Here is a 19,293-nt window from a genome sequence, read left to right on the forward strand (position 1 = left end):
GGGTTTTGTGTGAAATTATGTCCAGTTTGCCTTTTTTTCTGATTTCTTGTATTGTTCCAATACACAAAAGGAAATAAACATGTGTATAACAAAACGTGTAATTGTTTAGGAGGAATGTTCTATTTTCTGGAATAATTTCACGGGTGCCAATACTTTCGGTCATGACCAATTATTTTTTGTAATATGTTAAACTTATTCATATTATGCTTTATTGTGATTTTGGCTATGCATTCATCTGACATTAGTTCTCACCAAATTTTGAGGGTTGTTTATGCACCTATGATCCCTTTTACATCCTGAAATTGCACTGGGGCTGTATATATTAAGTTTTTATTTATACATTCATGGTCCCTGTTATAATTTGTCATTGCCCTGAGGCTGTACACAGTATGTTATTTATACATCCATAACTTGACATTGCTGTATACATTATGTGGATCGATAACAATTTTGGTTTGCTTCCTGATTGGTGGGTCTAAAACATGTTGTAGACTCAGTAGTGTGGGAAAAACTTATGTGGCTATTAGACTCTGTCATTGTGTGATTGTTGATAATGGTAGTCACCTTCTGTGGGGATTCTAGTATTACTATTTATTCCCGATTTTTGCTAATAATGGTGCGCACATTGTGTCTGTTTAATTCTGTGGAATAAGTTTAATTGTGTGGATATTGTGTAGGTATGCCTCTAGACATTTTAACCCCTTCATGACCGGAGCTTTTTTCGGTTTTGCATTTTCGTTTCTCGCTCCCCTTCTTTTCAGAGCCATAACTTTTATTTTTCCGTCAATATGGCCACGTGAGGCCTTAATTTTTGCGGCACGAGTTGTACTTTTGAACAACATCATTGGTTTAACATGTCGTGTACTCAAAAACAGTAAAAAAATTCCAAGTGCGATGAAATTGCAAAAAAAGTGCAATCCCACACTTGTTTTTTGCTTGGCTTTTTTGCTAGGTTCACTAAATGCTAAAACTGACCTGCCATTTTGATTTTCCAGATCATTACGAGTTCATAGACAGGTTCCTTTTTATCTAAGTGGTGAAAGGAAATTCCAAAGTTTCCCAAAAAGAAAAAAAAAAAAGCGCCATTTTCCGATACCCCTAGCGTCTCCATTTTTCATGATCTCAGGTTGGATGAGGGCTTATTTTTGCACGCAGAGCTGATGTTTTTATTGATACCGCTTTTGTGCAGATATGTTCTTTTGATCGCCCGTTATTACATTTTAATGCAATGTCGCAGTGACCAAAAAACGTAATTCTGGTGTTTCGTTTTTTTTCCCCCGCTAGGCCATTTAGCGATTAGGTTAATCCTTTTTTTTTATTCATAGATCGGGCGATTCAGAACGTGGCGATACCAAATATGTGTATGTTTGATTTTTTTTTTTAATTGTTTTAGTTTGAATGGGGCGAAAGGGGGGTGATTTAAACTTAATTTTTTTATATTTTTAAAACTATTTTTCTTTAACTTTTGGCATGCTTCAATAGCCTCCATGGGAGGCTAGAAGCTGCCACAACTTGATCGGCTCTGCTACATAGAGGCAATGCTCAGATCGCCTATATGTAGCAGAATTACTGCATTGCTATGAGCGCCGACCACAGGGTGGCGCTCATAGCAATCTGGCATCAACAACCATAGAGGTCTTCAGAAGACCTCTGGTTGTTATGTCGACGAACCGATGACCCCCGATTACATGACGGGGGTCACCGGTAAGCGCATTTCCGGCTGGATGGCCGAGAGCGCTTGTTAAATGCCACTGTCAGATTTTGACAGCGGCATTTAACTAGTTAATAGGTGCAGGTGGCTCGCGATTCCACCCGCGCCTATTGCGGGCACATGTCAGCTGTTCAAAACATGTCCTGGCTTTGATGCGGGCTCACATCAAAGCGGGGGTACTGCTATTGGACAAGCTATCCCATCCAATGGCAGTGTTAATATACCGTATTTTTCGGATTATAAGACAATTTTTTTCCTCCAATTTTGGGAGGAAAATCAGGGTGCGTCTTAAAATCTGATGAAAGCTTATCGGGAGCGGCAATGGTCGAGCTGTGTCACAGAAAGCAGGGTTGCTGCTTCAGGAGGCAGAAGTGGGGCGATGCTGAGGTGCCTGTGCTCTCAGATAATATCGGTGCTGGCGAGCAGAGTCCACCTTTCTCATTGCTTTCCCTGTGGTGAACTTTGGGAAGATGGCCATTGAGATTTCAATCTGCGTAAATGCTGCCGGAGGCATCCATTTTCCCTAAACCCACCGCAGGATAACTATTGAGAAAAGGGGACTCCGCTCACCGGCTCCGACAATTTTAGAGAGCACAGGCATCGCCCCACTCCTGCTGCTGCCGCCGGTCTCCTGAAGCAGCAACCCTGCCTCCTGTGACCCTGTTCCACTGCCACCGTTCCTGAGTAAGCTACTGTTAAAATGGACTATAAGACGTACCAGCATTTTATTTAAAAAGAAATTATTTTCCACCCCAAAATTTGGGGTGTGTCTTATGGTATGGAGAGTCTTCTAAGCCTCAAAATACAGTATTTATTAAAAATTAATTCTTAATTATGTTTTTTTGCTTTTTATTTCCTAGAGAGATTATTTTGCCTACCCCAACACTACTAGAGGGTTGATCTATATTGCTGTGTGGACTCTGAAAATGATGAAGGGGAATGGACAGTATATTGGTAATTATTTTGAATCTGCTTTTTCAGCATTTAGGACAATGCATAGAAGAGGTGCAAATTGCATTACTATACTTTTTCTGTGTTCATGTTCAGCTTCAGATTTTGTCTTACAAAACATGAAAAACACGAACCAAAACACACCCTGGTTAAAAATGTGGCAAATGAAAAAACGTGTAGTGAACTGCCACATGACATTTTAAAAAAAGAGTTACAAACAGTAGATACCTGTTGGGTGAACACTTATTCAGCAAGTTTCCTCAAATTCTCTATGAAGATGAATGCTTGAACATAGAGTAAATTAATAAATACTAACCCATTTTCTTGGACGCCCTCTTGGACGCTTTTCACCACTGCCCTCTTCTTTCTTAAATGAAAGAAAATATATAAATATAAAAAAAATATAAAAAATATAAATATAAAAAAACACTATGGGATACTGAATAGTATATGGAAAAATAACATTAATGCTGATCAGTCTCTATAATGTGCCAGATACCAAATTTCAAAGTACACCCTGACTGATAATAACATTGTTAAGAAGAAAACTACTTTTTTTTTACCTTGAATGCAAAGAAACACATTTTTTTGTAGTCTACATACAAAATTATACATGCTTACATAGAATCCAGTAATTACTATATTAATTCCTTGGTTTTATCTTAGTGTATGGTATATCCAGAGTTTGGCAATGTATAAACTAATCTAGTATGCAAGTATTTGTCACTAAATGTTAAAGGGAATCTGTAACCAAGTTTTTGCTACCAATTCTAAGAGCAGCATTTTGTAGAGGCAAAGACCCTGATTCTAATGATATATCACTTACTGGGTTGTCTGCTGTATCTTCAATAAAGTCACTCTAAACTACAGTAAACCCATCCCTGCAAAGGCTATGTGTGCACGTTGAATATTTACTTGCAGAAATTTCTGCAAGGTTTCTGCATCTCTTGGCAAGAAATATGCAGCGGAAAAAACACTTTTTTTGCATGCGTTTTTGTACAGCAATGAATGCTTTTTGAGCTAAAAAAAGATATTTAAAAAAAAGTTTTGTGCTGCAATTTCTTGGTTCAACACCACTTTTTCATGCTGTAGCAGTAGGAATCAGAATAATGGGATAAGGGCTTGGTGTCAGCAGCTGTCATTGACACCTAACTCTAGGCTAAGGGTATGTGCACACGCTGCGGAATGCTGTGCGGATTTGTCCGCGCGGATTTTGTAAAATCCGCAGGTAAATCCGCAGGTCAGAAGACCTGCGGTTTATCTGCGGATTAGCCTGCAGGTTTGCCCTGCGGTTTTCCATCTCTACAAAGGAGCAGATGGAAAACCGCAGCGAAATCCGCAGAAAGAATTGACATGTCAATTCTTTCTACGGTTTGGAAACCGCAGCAAATCTGCGCGGAAAATTCCGCAGCGTCTGCACTGCGGTTTTCATTTTCCATAGGCTATAAAGGTACTGTACAACGCAGCAGAAACTGCTGCGGATTCGCAGCAGAATCCGCAGCGTATGCACACACCCCTAGTAAAGAAAAGGTGTCAGCCCGACACACTTATTACTAAGCCGAAAAGTAAACACAAACACACACACTGTCACCAGCCTATGAAGAAGAACGAACATACATAGGCTGTAACCGGACAGCAACTGTTAATTTTAAAGAACAAAAAAAAATGAAAATAAATAGTGTGGGTTCCCGCGTAGTTTGAATAACCAGCAGAGGGAAAGCTGACAGCTGAGGGCTGCTGTTAATATTCTGGGAAGGAGCCAATAGCCAGGCTATTAATATCAGCTCACAGCGGTTTGCTTAGACTTTACTGGCTAGTTTACAGGGGATCCAAGAAAAAAATTGACATAGGATCCCTCTACAAAATCTAACCAACAAAAGTTAGGCAGACAGCTGTGGGCTGATATTAATAGCCTAGGAAGGGGCCATGGATATTGGCCCCCTCCCAGACTAAAAACATCAGCTCTCAGCTGCCCCAGAAAAGGCACATCTGTAAGATGCGCTAAATCTGGCACTTAGCCTCGCTCTTCCACTTGCCCTGTAGCGGTGGCAAGTGGGGTTCTTATTTGTGGGATTGATGTCACCTTTGTATTATTGGGTAACATCAAGCCCACATGATAGTAATGGCATCTATAAGACACCTATCCATTAGTAACCCCATAGTGATATTGTATAAAAAAACACACACCCAGAGGAAAGTCCTTTATTTAAAATAATGACACAGACTCCTTTAACTCCTATCCGACCTTTGACGCATACGTAGACGTCATGAAAATTCATGCCATTCCGACCTGTAAAGCCAACGTAGGCGTCATGGCAGAAATCGCGTTCCTGAAAGGTCACCCGACCTGCAGGTACAGGAGGATTTGTACTTCACCCCGGGGGGGTGGCTTTACCCCCCGTGGCTACGATTACTCTGATTGGCTGTTGAAAGTGAAACAGCCAGTCAGAGCAATTGTAACATTTCAGCAATGAAACTTGGTGAAATATTACAATCCAGCCATTGCCAATGCTGCAGTATCATTGGCGATGGGTGGAGAACGCGATCTGCTGCCACAGACTGACGACGGCGATTTGCCACCGCCGTCAGTATTTGCTCCCATCTTCTGCGCTCCACTCCCCCTGCCTTCCGATTCCCACCCCCTCCCCACAGTACCTTTCGAGTCCCGGTGTCCCTCCGTCTTCCCCCATGGGTGCCACCATCTTCCGGCAGGTTCATTCATTCCAGGTACATTTTGCTCACAGTGATCAAAAAAAAAAAAAGTAAATAAACCCCCCTTTATCACCCCCATAGGTAGGGAAAAATTATGAAATAAAGAAAGTATTTATTTTTATTTTTCCATTAGGGTTAGGGTTGGAATTAGGGTCAGGGTTGGAATTAGGGTTAGGGGTGTGTTGGGTTTAGGCTTGTGATTAGGGTTATGGTTGGGAATAGGTTTAGGGATGTGTTGGGGTTAGGGTTGGAGCTAGAATTGAGGAGTTTCCACTGTTTCGGCACATCAGGGGCTCTGCAAAAACGAGACATGGAGCCACCATTGATTCCAGCCAATTTTGCGTTCAAAAAGTCAAACGGTGCTCCCTCCTTTCCAAGCCCCAATGAGTGCCCGAACAGTAGTTTACCCCAACATATGGGGTATCAGCGTACTCAAGAAAAATTGCACATCAACTGTGTGGGTCTAATTTCTCCTGTTACCCTTGGGAAAATGAAAATTTGGGGGCTAAAAAGTTATTTTTGTGGAAAAAAAATAATTTTTTTTTCATGGCTCTGTGTTATAAACTTCTGTGAAGCACTTTGGTTTTCAAAGTGCTCACCACTCATCTAGATGAGTTCCTTGGGAGGTCTAGTTTTCAAAATGGGGTCACTTGTGGGGAAGCTCCAACGTTTAGGCACACAGGGGCTCTCCATACACGACATGGTGTCCGCTAACGATTGGAGCTAATTTTCCATTCAAAAAGTCAAATGGCGCTCCTTCCCTTCCGACCCCTGCCGTGCGCCCAAACAGTGGTTTATGACCACATATGAGGTATCGGTGTACTCAGGAGAAATTGCCCAACAAATTTTAGGATCCATTTTATCTTGTTACCGATGTGAAAAAGAAAAAGTTGAGGCTAAAAGAAAATTTGTGAAAAAAAAGTACTTTTTCATTTTTATGGATCAATTTGTGAAGCACCTGGGGATTCAAAGTGCTCACTATGCCTCTAGATAAGTTCCTTGGGGGTGTCTAGTTTCCAAAATGGGGGACACTCCAAAGTTTAGGCACACAGGGGCTCTCCAAAGGCGACATGGTGTCCGCTAACGATTGGAGCTAATTTTCCATTCAAGAAGTCAAATGGCGCTCCTTCCCTTCTGAGCCCTGCTGTGCGCCCAAACAGTGGTTCCCCCCACATATGGGGTTTCAGCGTACTCAGGACAAATTGGACAACTTTTGGGGTCCAGTTTCTCCTTTTACCCTTGGGAAAATAAAAAAATTGTTGCTAAATGATCATTTTGTGACTAAAAATGTTCATTTTTTTCCATCCATGTTACTTCTGCTGCTGTAAAATACCCGAAGGGTTAATAAATTTCTTGAATGTGGTTTTAATCAGCTTGAGGGGTGCCGTTTTTAGAATGGTAGAATGGTGTCACTTTGTAATATTTTCAGCCATATAGACCCCTAATACTGACTTGAAATGTGAGGTGGTCCCTAAAAAAAATGGTTTTGTAAATTTTGCTGTAAAAATGAGAAATCGCTGGTAACTTTTAACCCTTATAACTTCCTAACAAAAAAAAATTGTTTCTAAAATTGTACTGATGTAAAGTAGACATGTGGAAAACGTTATTTATTAACTATTTTGTTCCACATAACTCTCTGGTTATGGTAATAAAACTCTCTGGTAACAGAATAAAAATTTAAAATTTGAAAATTGTGAAATTTTCAAAATTTTCGCCAAATTTCCGCTTTTTTCACAAATAACCGCAAAAATTATTGACCTAAATTTACCACTAACATGAAGCCCAATATGTCACGAAAAAACAATCTCAGATTCGCTAGGATCTGTTGAAGTGTTGCTGAGTTATTACCTCATAAAGGGAAACTGGTCAGAATTGCAAAAAATGGCCAGGTCATGGGTTAGGGCAGTTTCACAGGTCCAGATAATCCCAGTACCGGAAAAACCGGGTCACCGGTTCAAAACAGCTGACGTGCCGAGAAAGATGTGGGCTCAACGCCAGAGCCCACATCAAAGGGGGAGACACGAAATGTGCTTTACTAGCACGGTTCATGTCGTGAAGGGGTTAAAAATAAAGAAATGAAAAAAACCAATGAACATATTTGTCATCACCAAATCCGTAAAATTGTAGTCAAACTATAAAAATAGTTAACGGTAGATGACAGAGGAGAAAGAAAAAAACGCTAAATTGTGGTTATTCGGTCACCACACTTACCTCCCAAAAAAGTGCAAAAAAACCTTATGAAAACATTGTTATCATTAAAAAAAGTCAAATGAGGGCGCAAAAAAAACCAAGCAGTTACTTAGCTCCTTTGATGGAAAAATTAAAACACAAAATGGCAACACAAAAGAAAAGTAAAAGAAAAAATCTATACAAGATTAATATCTCCGGAATTGTAATAATCTGTAGAATCAGATTTCCAGATCATTTTTACTATACAATGAAAATTGTGAAAACAAAAATAAAAAAAAATTTGCAGAATTATTTTTCTTGTTAACATTTCATCTCACTTGGATTTTTTTTCCCCTTTTTTGAGAACACTGTATAGCATAATGGATATCAATGAAAACTCCAACTGGTCCTGCAAAAAACAAGCCCTCAAATGACTGTGTCGATGGTGAAATAAAAAAGTTGTGCCTCTTGGAAGAAAGGTAGGAAAAAATGAAGATGAAAACATTAAAATGGACTGTGAAGTTAAGGAATTAAATCCCTAACAAAATCTAAACTTCTGATTATTAACCCCTTTCTGACATCAGACGTACTATCCCATCCACGGTACCCGGGCCCGTGTGACCGGGGACGGGATAGTACATCAACGCGGTCAACGGCACCCCCAGGGGGAGCGCCGCTGATCCCGGCCGAGTGTCAGCTGATTATCACAGCTGACACCCGGCATATTAACCCCTGGTACACTGCAATCAAACATGATCACAGTGTACCAGGGGATTAGGGAAGCATCGGGCTCCCTGCGTGCTTCCCTGAGACCCCCGGAGCAGCGGGATGTGCTGCGCTGCTCCGAGGGTCTCCTTCCCTGCAGGCCCCCGAAGGCCCCTGTGGCCATCTTTGATCCGGGGTCCTGCAGGTAGGCGGCTTCTTCAGTGCCTGCTGAGAGCAGGCGCTGAGAAAGCCTGCAGCAGCGCCTGTCAGATCGCTGATCTGACACAGTGCTGTGCATTGTGTCACTAGATCTTACACTAGACAGTGATGTCCCGCCCTGGGACAATAAAATAAATTTAAAAAAAAAAAAAAAGTGTAAAAATAATATATAAAAAATCCCTAAATAAATTTAAAAAAAATATTCCCTAAAATTAATTTTTTGGAAATAAAAACAAACAAACAATGAAAGTACACATATTTAGTATCTCCACGTCCGTAACGACCCGCCCTATAAAACTATCCCACTGGTTAACAGCTTAAAAAATAAAAATAATAAACAAAGCAAAAAACAATGCTTTATCATCATACCGCCGAACAAAAAGTGCAATAACACACAATCAAAAAGACGTATATAAAAAAACATGGTACCGCTGAAAACGTCATCTTGTCCCGCCAAAAAAAAAGAAGGGAGCCACCATACAACGTCATCAGCGAAAAAATAAAAAAGTTATAGCTCGCAGAATAAAGCGATGCAAAAATAATTATTTTTTATATAAAATTATTTTCTTTGCATAAAAGCGCCAAAACATAAAAAACTACATAAATGAGGTATCGCTGTAATCGTACTGACCAGAACAATAAAACCACTTTATCAATTTTACCACATGCGGAACGGTGTAAACGCACTCCACAAAAGAAATTCATGAAATGCTGGTTTTTGTTCATTCTGCGTCCCAAAAATCGGAATAAAAAGCGGTCAAAAAATCTCACATGTCCGAAAACGGTACCAATAAAAATGTCAACTCGTCCCACAAAAAATAAGACCTCACATGACTCGATGGGTCAAAATATGGAAAAATTATAGCTCTCAAAATGTGGTGATGCAAAAAGTATTTTTACAATAAAATGCGTCTTTTAGCGTATGACAGCTGACAAACATAAAAACCCGCTAAAAATAGTAAATCAAACCCCCATTATCACACCCTTAGTTAGGGAAAAATAATAAAATGAAAAAAAAAAATGTATTTATTTCCATTTTCCCATTAGGGCTAGGGTTAGGGCTGAGGTTAGGGGTGTGTTGGGGTTAGGGTTGGAGTTAGAATGGGGGGTTTCCACTGTTTCTCTAAACGCAAAATGGCGTCTGATTTCAATTCCAGCCAATTCTGAGTTGAAAAAGTCAAAAGGTGCTACTTCCCTTCCAAGCTCTGCTATGCGCCCAAACAGTGGTTTACTCCCACATATGGGGTATTAGCCTACTCAGGACAAATTGCACAACAACTTTTGGGGTCCAATTTCTCATGTTAACCTTGGGAAAATACAAAATTGGGGGCAAAAATATCATTTTTGTGGGAAAAAATATGATTTTTGTATTTTTATGGCTCTACGTTATAAACTTCTGTGTAGCACTTGGGGGTTCAAAGTGCTCACCACACATCTAGATAAGATCCTTGGAGGGTCTAGTTTTGAAAATGGGGTCACTTGTGGTGGGTTTCCACAGTTTAGGCACATCAAGGGCTCTCCAAAGGCAACATTACACCCGCAGACCATTCCACCAAAGTCTGCATTCCAAAATGTCACTACTTCCCTTCCGAGGTGTGCCCATACAGTAGTTTTCTCCCACATATGGGATATCAGCGTACTCAGGACAAATTGTACAACAACTTTTGGGGTCCAATTTCTCCTGTTACCCTTGGGAAAATAAAAAAATTGGGGACTAAACAATCATGTTTCTGGAAAAAATATGATTTTTTTATTTTCATGCCCGGGCATTATAAACTTCTGTGAAGCACTGGGGGGTTCAAAGTGCTCACCACACATCTAGATAAGTTCCTTGTGGGGTCTAGTTTCCAAAATGGGGTCACTTGTGGGGGGTTTCCACAGTTTAGGGCAGTTTCACACGTCCAGATAATTACGGTACCGGAAAAACTGTTACCGGAGCTATACGTGTCCGTGTGCATACGTAGGCCATCCGTGTGACATCCGTGTGCTATCCGTATGTCCGTGTATACCATCCGTGTGCTGTCCGTGTGCTCTCCGTGTATTTGAAAAATTAGTTGCAATGTTAACCCTTCGACTTATAAAAACGCACACGGATCGCACACGGACAGCATCCGTGTGTGGTACGTGTTTACACGGACCCATTGACTTGTATGGGTCCGTGTGATCCGAGCTGTTGCACAAAAACGGACATGTCAGCGTGTTTTGCACACGGACACACGGTCCGTGAAAACACGCTGACATCTGCATAGACACATTCAATAGAATGTGTCTACGTGTGTCAGTGTCTCCGGTACGTGAGAAAACTGTCACTACACGTACCGGAGACAATTACGTGTGAAACTGCCCTTAGGCACATCAGGGGCTCTCCAAATGTGACATGGCGTCTGACCAAATTCAAGCCAATTTTGTGTTGAAAGTCAAACGGCGCTCCTTTCCTTCTGAGCTCTGCCATGCGCCAAAACAGTGGCTCCCCCCCCCACATATCATGCATCAGCTTACTCAGGACAAATTGCACTACAACTTTTGCAGTCCAATTTCTCCTGTTACCCTTGGTAAAATAAACAAAATTGGACCTGAAGTAATTTTTTTGTGAAAAAAAAGTTAAATGTTCATTTTTTTAAATATTCAAAAAATTCCTATTAAGCACCTGAAGGGTTAATAAACTTCTTGAATGTGGTTTTGAGTACCGTCTGGGGTGCAGTTTTTAGAATGGTGTCACTTTTGGGTATTTTCTATCATATAGACCCCTCAAAGCGCCTTCAAGTGTGATGTGGTCCCTAAAAAAAAAAAAAATGGTGTTGTAAAAATGAGAAATCGCTGGTCAACTTTTAACCCTTATCGCTGGTCAACTTTTAACCCTTATAACTTCCTAACAAAAAAAATTTTGGTTCCAAAATTGTGCTGATGTAAAGTAAACATGTGGAAAATTTCCGCTTTTTTTTTTTTTTTTTTACAAATAAACACAAGTTATATCAATGAAATTTTACCACTAACATGGAGTACAATATGTCACGAGAAAACAATGTCAGAATCACCGGGATCCATGGAAGCGTTCCAGAGTTATTACCTCATAAAGGGACAGTGGACAGAATTGTAAAAATTGGCCCGGTCATTAAGGTGCAAATCACCCTTGGGGATAAAGGGCATAAAAGCAAGCTTTTGTTGACCTAAACACAAGGGTGGGACCAAAAAGAAGCAAATGTACACAGGAAAAACGGATAGTTCTCTATTATATCCACTCCTGCCTTAGACTAAAAATAAAAACAAACACAATATAAAAACTACTATAAGGCTCTGTGCACACGGTGCGGTTTCTACTGCGGATCCGCAGCGGATTTGCCGCTGCGGATCTGCAGCAGAACTGCAGGTGATGTACAGTACCATTATCGCCTATGAAAAAAAAAACCGCTGTGCACACGCTGAGGATTTTTCCGCGCGGTTTCTGTGCGGTAAAAAAAAAGCAGCATGTCACTTTTTTTGTGCGGTTTTGCTGCAGTTTTCCACCTGCTCCATTCTACAAATCCGCAGGTGGAAAACCGCAGTGGAAAACCGCACTAAAACTGCAGTAAAACTGCAAAAAAAAGGAAGAGATCCGCAGGAAAAATGCAGGTCATTTGACCTGCGGATTTCGTAAAATCCGCGCGGGAGATTCCGCTGTGGGATACGCACTGTGTGCACATAGCCTAAAACGTGTATATGTAATACTAGCCTCAGGCTAATGTTTACGCAATGATTTTGTAATTTTTCACTAATAATATACATCTTTACCCAAAATAAGTACAGATATTATTAGCACTTTATGCATTCTTATATATGTACTGTATACTGATCTACTCCTGAGCTACTAGTAGTTCATTTCAAACAAAAATACTTACATAGCAGTAAGTTTTTGGTGTTCAATTTAATGTAATATATTTTAATAATTGTGATGAATATGTTAAAGGCAACAACACCATGAGATTTGTAGTATGTGCTGAAACCTCTAACCCTGCAAAAGAGGTGAACTATAAATAAAGGTGACATACACAGATCTCTAAACATCTGACCATATATGATATGATATGATATGCTTCCTTCAAACAGCTGACATTTGAAATGCTTGAAACACATCACAACATTATATAAAAAGAACTTGCTAAAAGCAGACTGGACATCCTGACAAAAATCTCCCAGAAAAACCTATTCACATAATAGTTGAGAAAAAAACTGAATTTTTATTGCCAATGGTAACATATTCACATATTACTTTACAGTCAAGTGCTATTTCGAACAATAGTACTTATGACATCCACAGGATGGATGGATATGAAACGTATTATTCAGTTAACCCCTTCACTACCAAGGGTGGTTTGCACGTTAACTCCCGGGCCAATTTTTACAATTCTGACCACTGTCACTTTATGAGGCCATAACTCTGGAACGCTTCCATGGATCCCGGTGATTCTGACACTGTTTTCTCATGACATATTGTACTTCATGTTAGTGGTAAAATTTCATTCATATAACTTGCGTTTATTTGTGAAAAAAACGGAAATTTGGCGAAAATTTTGCAATTTTCCAACTTTGAATTTTTATGCCCTTAAATCACAGAGATACGGCACACAAAAAACTTGATAAGTAACATTTCCCACATGTTTACTTTACATCAGCACAATTTTGGAACCAAAATTTTTTTTTTGTTAGGAAGTTATAAGGGTTAAAATTTGACCAGCGATTTCTCATTTTTGCAACACCATTTTATTTTTACGGACACATCACATTTGAAGTCACTTTGAAGGGTCTATATGATAGAAAATACCCAAAAGTGACACCATTCTAAAAACTGCACCCCTTAAGGTGCTCAAAACCACATTCAAGGAGTTTATTAACCCTTCAGGTGCTTCACAGGAATTTTTTGAATATTTAAAAAAAAAATGAACATTTAACTTTTTTTCACAAAAAAAATACTTCAGGTTCAATTTTTTTAATTTTACCAAGGGTAACAGGAGAAATTGGACTGCAAAAAGTATTTTGCAATTTGTCCTGAGTACGCTGATACCTGATATGTGGGGGGGAACCACTGTTTCGGCGCATGGCTGAGCTCAGAAGAGAAGGAGCGCCGTTTGACTTTTACAATGCAAAATTGGCTGGAATTCAGATCGGACGTCATGTCACGTTTGGAGAGCCCCTGATGTACCTAAACAGTGGAAACCCCCCCACAAGTGACCCCATTTTCGAAACTAGACCCCCCAAGGAACTTATCTAGATATGTGGTGAGAACTTTGAACCCACAAGGGCTTCACAGAAGTTTATAACGCCCAGGCGTGAAAATAAAAAAATCATATTTTTTCCACAAAATGATCTTTTCACCCCCAATTTTTATTTTCCCAAGGGTAACAGGACCCTAAAAGTTATTGTGCAATTTGTCCTGAGTACGCTGATACCCCATATGTGGGGGTAAACCACTATTTGGGCGCATGGCAGAGCTCGGAAGGGAAGCAACACCATTTGACTTTTTTGGCTGGAATTGAGATCGGACACCATGTCGCGTTTGGAAAGCCCCTGATGTACCAAAACAGTGGAATCCCCCCACAAATGACACCATTTTGGAAACTAGACCCCCAAGGAACTTATCTAGATGTGTGGTGAGAACTTTGAACCCCCAAGTGCTTCACAGAAGTTTATAACGCCCAGGCGTGAAAATAAAAAAATCATATTTTTTCCCACAAAAATGATATTTTTGCCCCCAATTTTTTATTTTCCTAAGGGAAACAGGAGAAATAGGACCCCAAAAGTTGTTTTGCAAATTGTCCTGAGTAGGCTGATACCCCATATGAGGGGGTAAAACACTGTTTGGGCGCATGGCAGAGCTTGGAAGGGAAGGAGCACCATTTGACTTTTTCAACGCAGAATTGGCTGGAATTGAGATCAGACGCCATGTTGCGTTTGGAGAGCACCTGATGTGCGCAAATAGTGGAAACCCCCAATTTTAACTCCAACCTTAACCCCAACACACCCCTAACCCTAGCCCTAACCCTAGCCCTAACCCTAATGGGAAAATGGAAATAAATACATTTTTTTAATTTTATTATTTTTCCCTAACTAAGGGGGTGATAACGGGGGGTTTGATTTACTATTTATGGCGGTATTTATATTTGGCAGCTGTCACACGCTAAAAGACGCTTTTTATTGTAAAAATAGTTTTTGCATCACCACATATTGAGAGCTCTAATTTTTCCATATTTTGACTCACCGAGTCATGTGAGGTCTTATTTTTTGCGGGACGAGTTGACGTTTTTATTGGTACCATGTTCGGGCATGTGACATTTTTTGATCGCTTTTTATTTCGCTTTTTGGGACGCAGAATTTACAAAAACCAGCGTTTCATGAATTTCTTTTGGGTGGTGCGTTTACGCCGTTCCGCGTTCGATAAAATTGATAAAGCGGCTTTATTCTTCGGGTCGGTACGGTTACAGCGATACCTCATTTATGTCTTTTTTTATGTTTTGGCGCTTTTATGCAATGAAAACAATTTTATATAAAAAATAATTATTTTTACATCGCTTTATTCTGCGAGCTATAACTTTTTTATTTTTTAGCTGATGATGCTGTATGATGGCTCGTTTTTTGCGGGACAAGATGACATTTTCAGCGGTACCATGGATATTTATATGCATCTTTTTGATCGCGCGTTATTGCACTTTTTGTTCGGCGGTGTGATAATAAATCATTATTTTTTGCTTCGTTTTTTATTTTTTAAGGAGTTCGCTTAAGGGGTTAACTAATGGGACAGTTTTATAGGGCGGGTCGTTACGGACGCGGCGATACCAAATATGTGTACTTTTATTGTTTTTTTTTATTATTTCCAAAAAATGAATTTATTGGGGAATATTTTTTTTTTTTAATTTATTTAGCGATTTTTTTTATATTATTTTTACACTTTTTTTTTTTTTTACTTTATTACAATGTCCCAGGGGGGACATAACTGTCATGTGATAGATCGCTGATCTGTCACATCACAGATCGCTGTGACAGATCAGCGATCTGTCACAGGCACTGCTGCAGGCTTCCTCATGCCTGCGCTCTGCAGACAGTGAGGAAGCCAGCTTCCTGCAGGCCCCCAGAGGTCCCCGCCGCCATATTGGATCCGGGGACCTGCAGGAAAGGAGCCCCCCGCAGCAGCGCTGCACATTGCGCTGCCGTGGGGGGCTCAGGGAAGCATGGAGGGAGCCCCCTCCCTGCCGATGCTTCCCTTTAACATCGTGTTTGATCGCGGTGTACAAGGGGTCAACGTCTCGGGGGCGGTCCGTGACCGCCCCTGACACATTGTGCCGGGTGTCAGCTATGATAATTAGCTGACACCCGGCCGCGATAAGCGGCGCTCACCACGTGGGCGCCGCTTATCGCTATGACGTAATATTCCGTCCATGGTAATTAGGGCCCAGGGCACATGGACGGAATATTACGTCCAATGAAGGAAAGGGGTTAAGGGGCAAATATTGAAAGAACAGTAGTCTCTGATCAGTTTCAAGACTAACAGGGGCTATCAGAAGGCTCTCAATAGTATAAATGCTATGTACAGTATATCAATCTTAGAGATAATCAGTTAACATCAGTGCACTACCAAACTCATTGGCAGGTGGGTTTCACATATTGCATCTACAGTTTTTATTTCCTGCGGTTTTCTGCAATCATAAAAAAGCAAAAAAACTGTGATTTCATCTCCATTTCTAAAAATATAAAATAAAAAATGCATGGTGGAAGCAAAGTCTGTCTGCTTTTCTACGTCGAGGGAAATTTACCGTACATCCAGGAATATTAATTATTGTATAGACTCAGAGTGGTATCAAAAAGTCAAGTAAAAAGGAAAATAAGTCCACAGCACCTCATAGCATCATAGAGTCCCTCTTGGAATACGTTCAATCATCACAGAGTAGAGACAGCGCTTCACAGGTTGGTAGATTTTACATCTTTATTCTGCCTTCTGTGGCAACGTTTTGTGTGATTGAAACGTTGCCACAGTGATTTTATTAAGCATCTCAGTAAGTGATACATTGATGGAATCAGACACCATGTTCATACATCATGCTGGTCTCAGATGAGGTAGCAAAATCCTTTAAGTCAAAGTAATAATAATAATAATAATAAATTTTATTTTTATAGCGCCGACATATTCCGCAGCACTTTACATTTCAGAGGGGATTTGTACAGACAATAGACATTACAGCATAACAATAATCACATACAGTAGATTATAACAAATACCAAGAGGAGTGAGGGCCCTGCTCGCAAGCTTACAGTCTATGAGGAAAGAGGGAGACACGAAAGGTGGGTGGTAACAGTTGCTCTGATTGTATGGACCAGCCATAATGTTAAGTGTGTAACAGTACAGACACAGAGGGCTAATGGATGCATAAAGCATGTGGGAACATGATGCTGGGAACCTGGTTATGGTAAAACTTTTGGCTCTGCCACACAGGGATAGGTTAGGTTAATGTGTTGAGGCGATAGGCCAGTCTGAATAAATGCGTTTTCAGGACACGCTTAAAATTGTGGGGATTGGGGACTAATCGTATTGACCTGGGAAGTGCATTCCAAAGAATTGGCGCGGCACGTGTAAAGTCTTGGAGACGGGAGTGGGAGGTTCTGACTATTGAGGATACTAACCTCAGGTCATCAGCAGAACGGAGGGCGCGGGTAGGGTGGTATACTGAAACAAGGGAGGAGATGTAGGGTGGTGCTGAGCCATGGAGGGCTTTGTGGGTGAGGGTAATAAGTTTATACTGAATTCTGGAGTGGATGGGTAGCCAGTGTAATGACTGGCACAAGGTAGAGGCATCGGTGTAACGATTGGTGAGGAATATGATCCTGGCTGCAGCATTCAAGACAGATTGGAGAGGGGAGAGTTTGGTAAGAGGGAGACCGATTAGAAGAGAGTTACAATAGTCGAGACGAGAATGAATAAGAGAAACAGTAAGAGTTTTTGCAGAGTCAAAAGTAAGAAAAGGTCGAATTCTACAAATGTTTTTGAGGTGCAGATGACAAGAGCGAGCCAGTGATCGAATGTGGGGGGCAAAGGAAAGCTCGGAATCAAGTATGACCCCAAGACAGCGGGCATGTTGCTGGGGAGTAATAGTGGAACCACACACGGAAATGGCAATGTCGGGTGTAGGTACATTAGTAGCGGGAGGAAACACCAGGAGTTCAGTCTTTGACAGGTTCAGTTTCAGATATAGTGAGGACATGATATTAGACACAGCGTTTAGACAATTGCCAGTGTTTTCTAGAAAGGCTGGCGTGATGTCAGGAGAAGAAGCGTATAATTGGGTGTCATCAGCATAGAGATGGTACTGGAAACCAAATCTACTGATTGTTTGACCAATAGGGGCAGTGTACAAGGAGAAGAGGAGGGGGCCTAGAACCGATCCAACAGTAAGGGGAAGGTGAGAGGAGGAGGAACCGGCAAAAGAAACAGTAAAGGAGCGGTCGGAGATAGGAGGAGAACCAGGAGAGAACGGTGTCCTTGAGGCCAATGGAATGGAGCATAGTGAGGAGGAGCTGATGATCCACAGTGTCGAATGCTGCAGAGAGATCCAAGAGAATTAGCATGGAGTAATGACCATTTGATTTAGCTGTTAGCAGATCATTAGAGACTTTAGTGAGGGCAGTTTCAGTGGAGTGTAAAGAGCGGAAACCGGATTGGAGAGGGTCGAGAACAGAGTTTTCTGAGAGATAGCGGATAAGACGGGAGTGGACCAGGCGTTCCAGGAGTTTAGAGATGAAGGGAAGATTAGAGACAAGTCTATAGTTAGCGGCACAGTTTTGGTCGAGGGATGGTTTTTTAAGTAGTGGATGTATGATGGCATGCTTAAATGAGGAGGGAAAAATACCAGAAGAGAGAGAGAGGTTAAATATTTTAGTTAGGTGAGGGGTGACAGCAGGGGAAAGGGACTGGAGGAGATGTGACGGAAATGGGTCACTGGTGCAAGTAGTTGGGCGAGAAGATGCAAGGAGCCTGCTTACTTCTGTGACTGGTTCAAAATCAGAGAGTGAGTTAGATGCAGTGGGGGAGGGAGGACAGTGCATGGTATGAGGGGATTTGGAGATAATTTCCTGTCGGATCTGGTCAATTTTTTCTTTGAAGTAATTGGCCAGATCGTCAGCTCGGAGCTCCGTGGTTGGGGCCTGTACTCTTGGATTGAGTAGAGAATGAAAAGTGTCAAAGAGACGTTTCGGGTTATTGGACAGTGAGGTGATGAGGGTGTTGAAATAGGTTTGTTTGGAGAGGTGAAGGGCAGTGTTGTATGTTCTAAGCATAAACTTAAAATGGATGAAATCTTCGTGTAGATTGGATTTTCTCCACAAAGTATTGTAGTCTAAGGCTGGGGTCACACTAAAAGACGAGAAATACGGTCCGTATTTTACAGGCGTAATACGGATGAATGGCCCCTAAATAGTGATCCGTATGTCATCCGTAATCAAGGTGTGATCGCGTATTTTGCGCATGTAAGCATCCGTACGTAATCCATTTGGCATCCGTATGTCGAGATTTTCTCGCAGGCTTGCAAAATGGACATATAATGGATCCCTATGACAGGTTAAAACCCAAACGAAAGAATAGACATATACACATACAATATATATATATATATATCTATATATATATATATATATATATATATATATATATACAGAGTATATACACACACATTATATATATATCTAATATATGAAGCTCAAAGTGTGTATGTATGTGTGTATGTATGTGTGTGTGTGTGTATGTGTGTGTGTGTGTGTGTGTGTATATCCGGGATTGGCATCCGCACCGTCGCAGCTACAGACACAAA

General features: G+C 40.8%; 1 protein-coding gene across 2 annotated transcripts in view; it reads right to left on the reverse strand.

The window, feature by feature from the left end:
* The window catches only part of HMGA2 (high mobility group AT-hook 2), a 298,926-nt gene that overhangs the window by 222,767 nt on the left and 56,866 nt on the right, over window positions 1–19,293 (reverse strand). For both annotated transcript variants that reach the window (XM_073555428.1, XM_073555427.1), the window contains exon 3: window positions 2,979–3,029. In XM_073555428.1, coding sequence (XP_073411529.1) covers window positions 2,979–3,029 — 51 coding nt within the window. The remainder of the gene's footprint in view (window positions 1–2,978; window positions 3,030–19,293) is intronic.

Source organism: Dendrobates tinctorius, unplaced genomic scaffold (genome assembly GCF_039654945.1).
Source record: "Dendrobates tinctorius isolate UK_male_01 unplaced genomic scaffold, ASM3965494v1 ptg000224l, whole genome shotgun sequence".
Taxonomy (NCBI): Eukaryota; Metazoa; Chordata; class Amphibia; order Anura; family Dendrobatidae; genus Dendrobates; species Dendrobates tinctorius.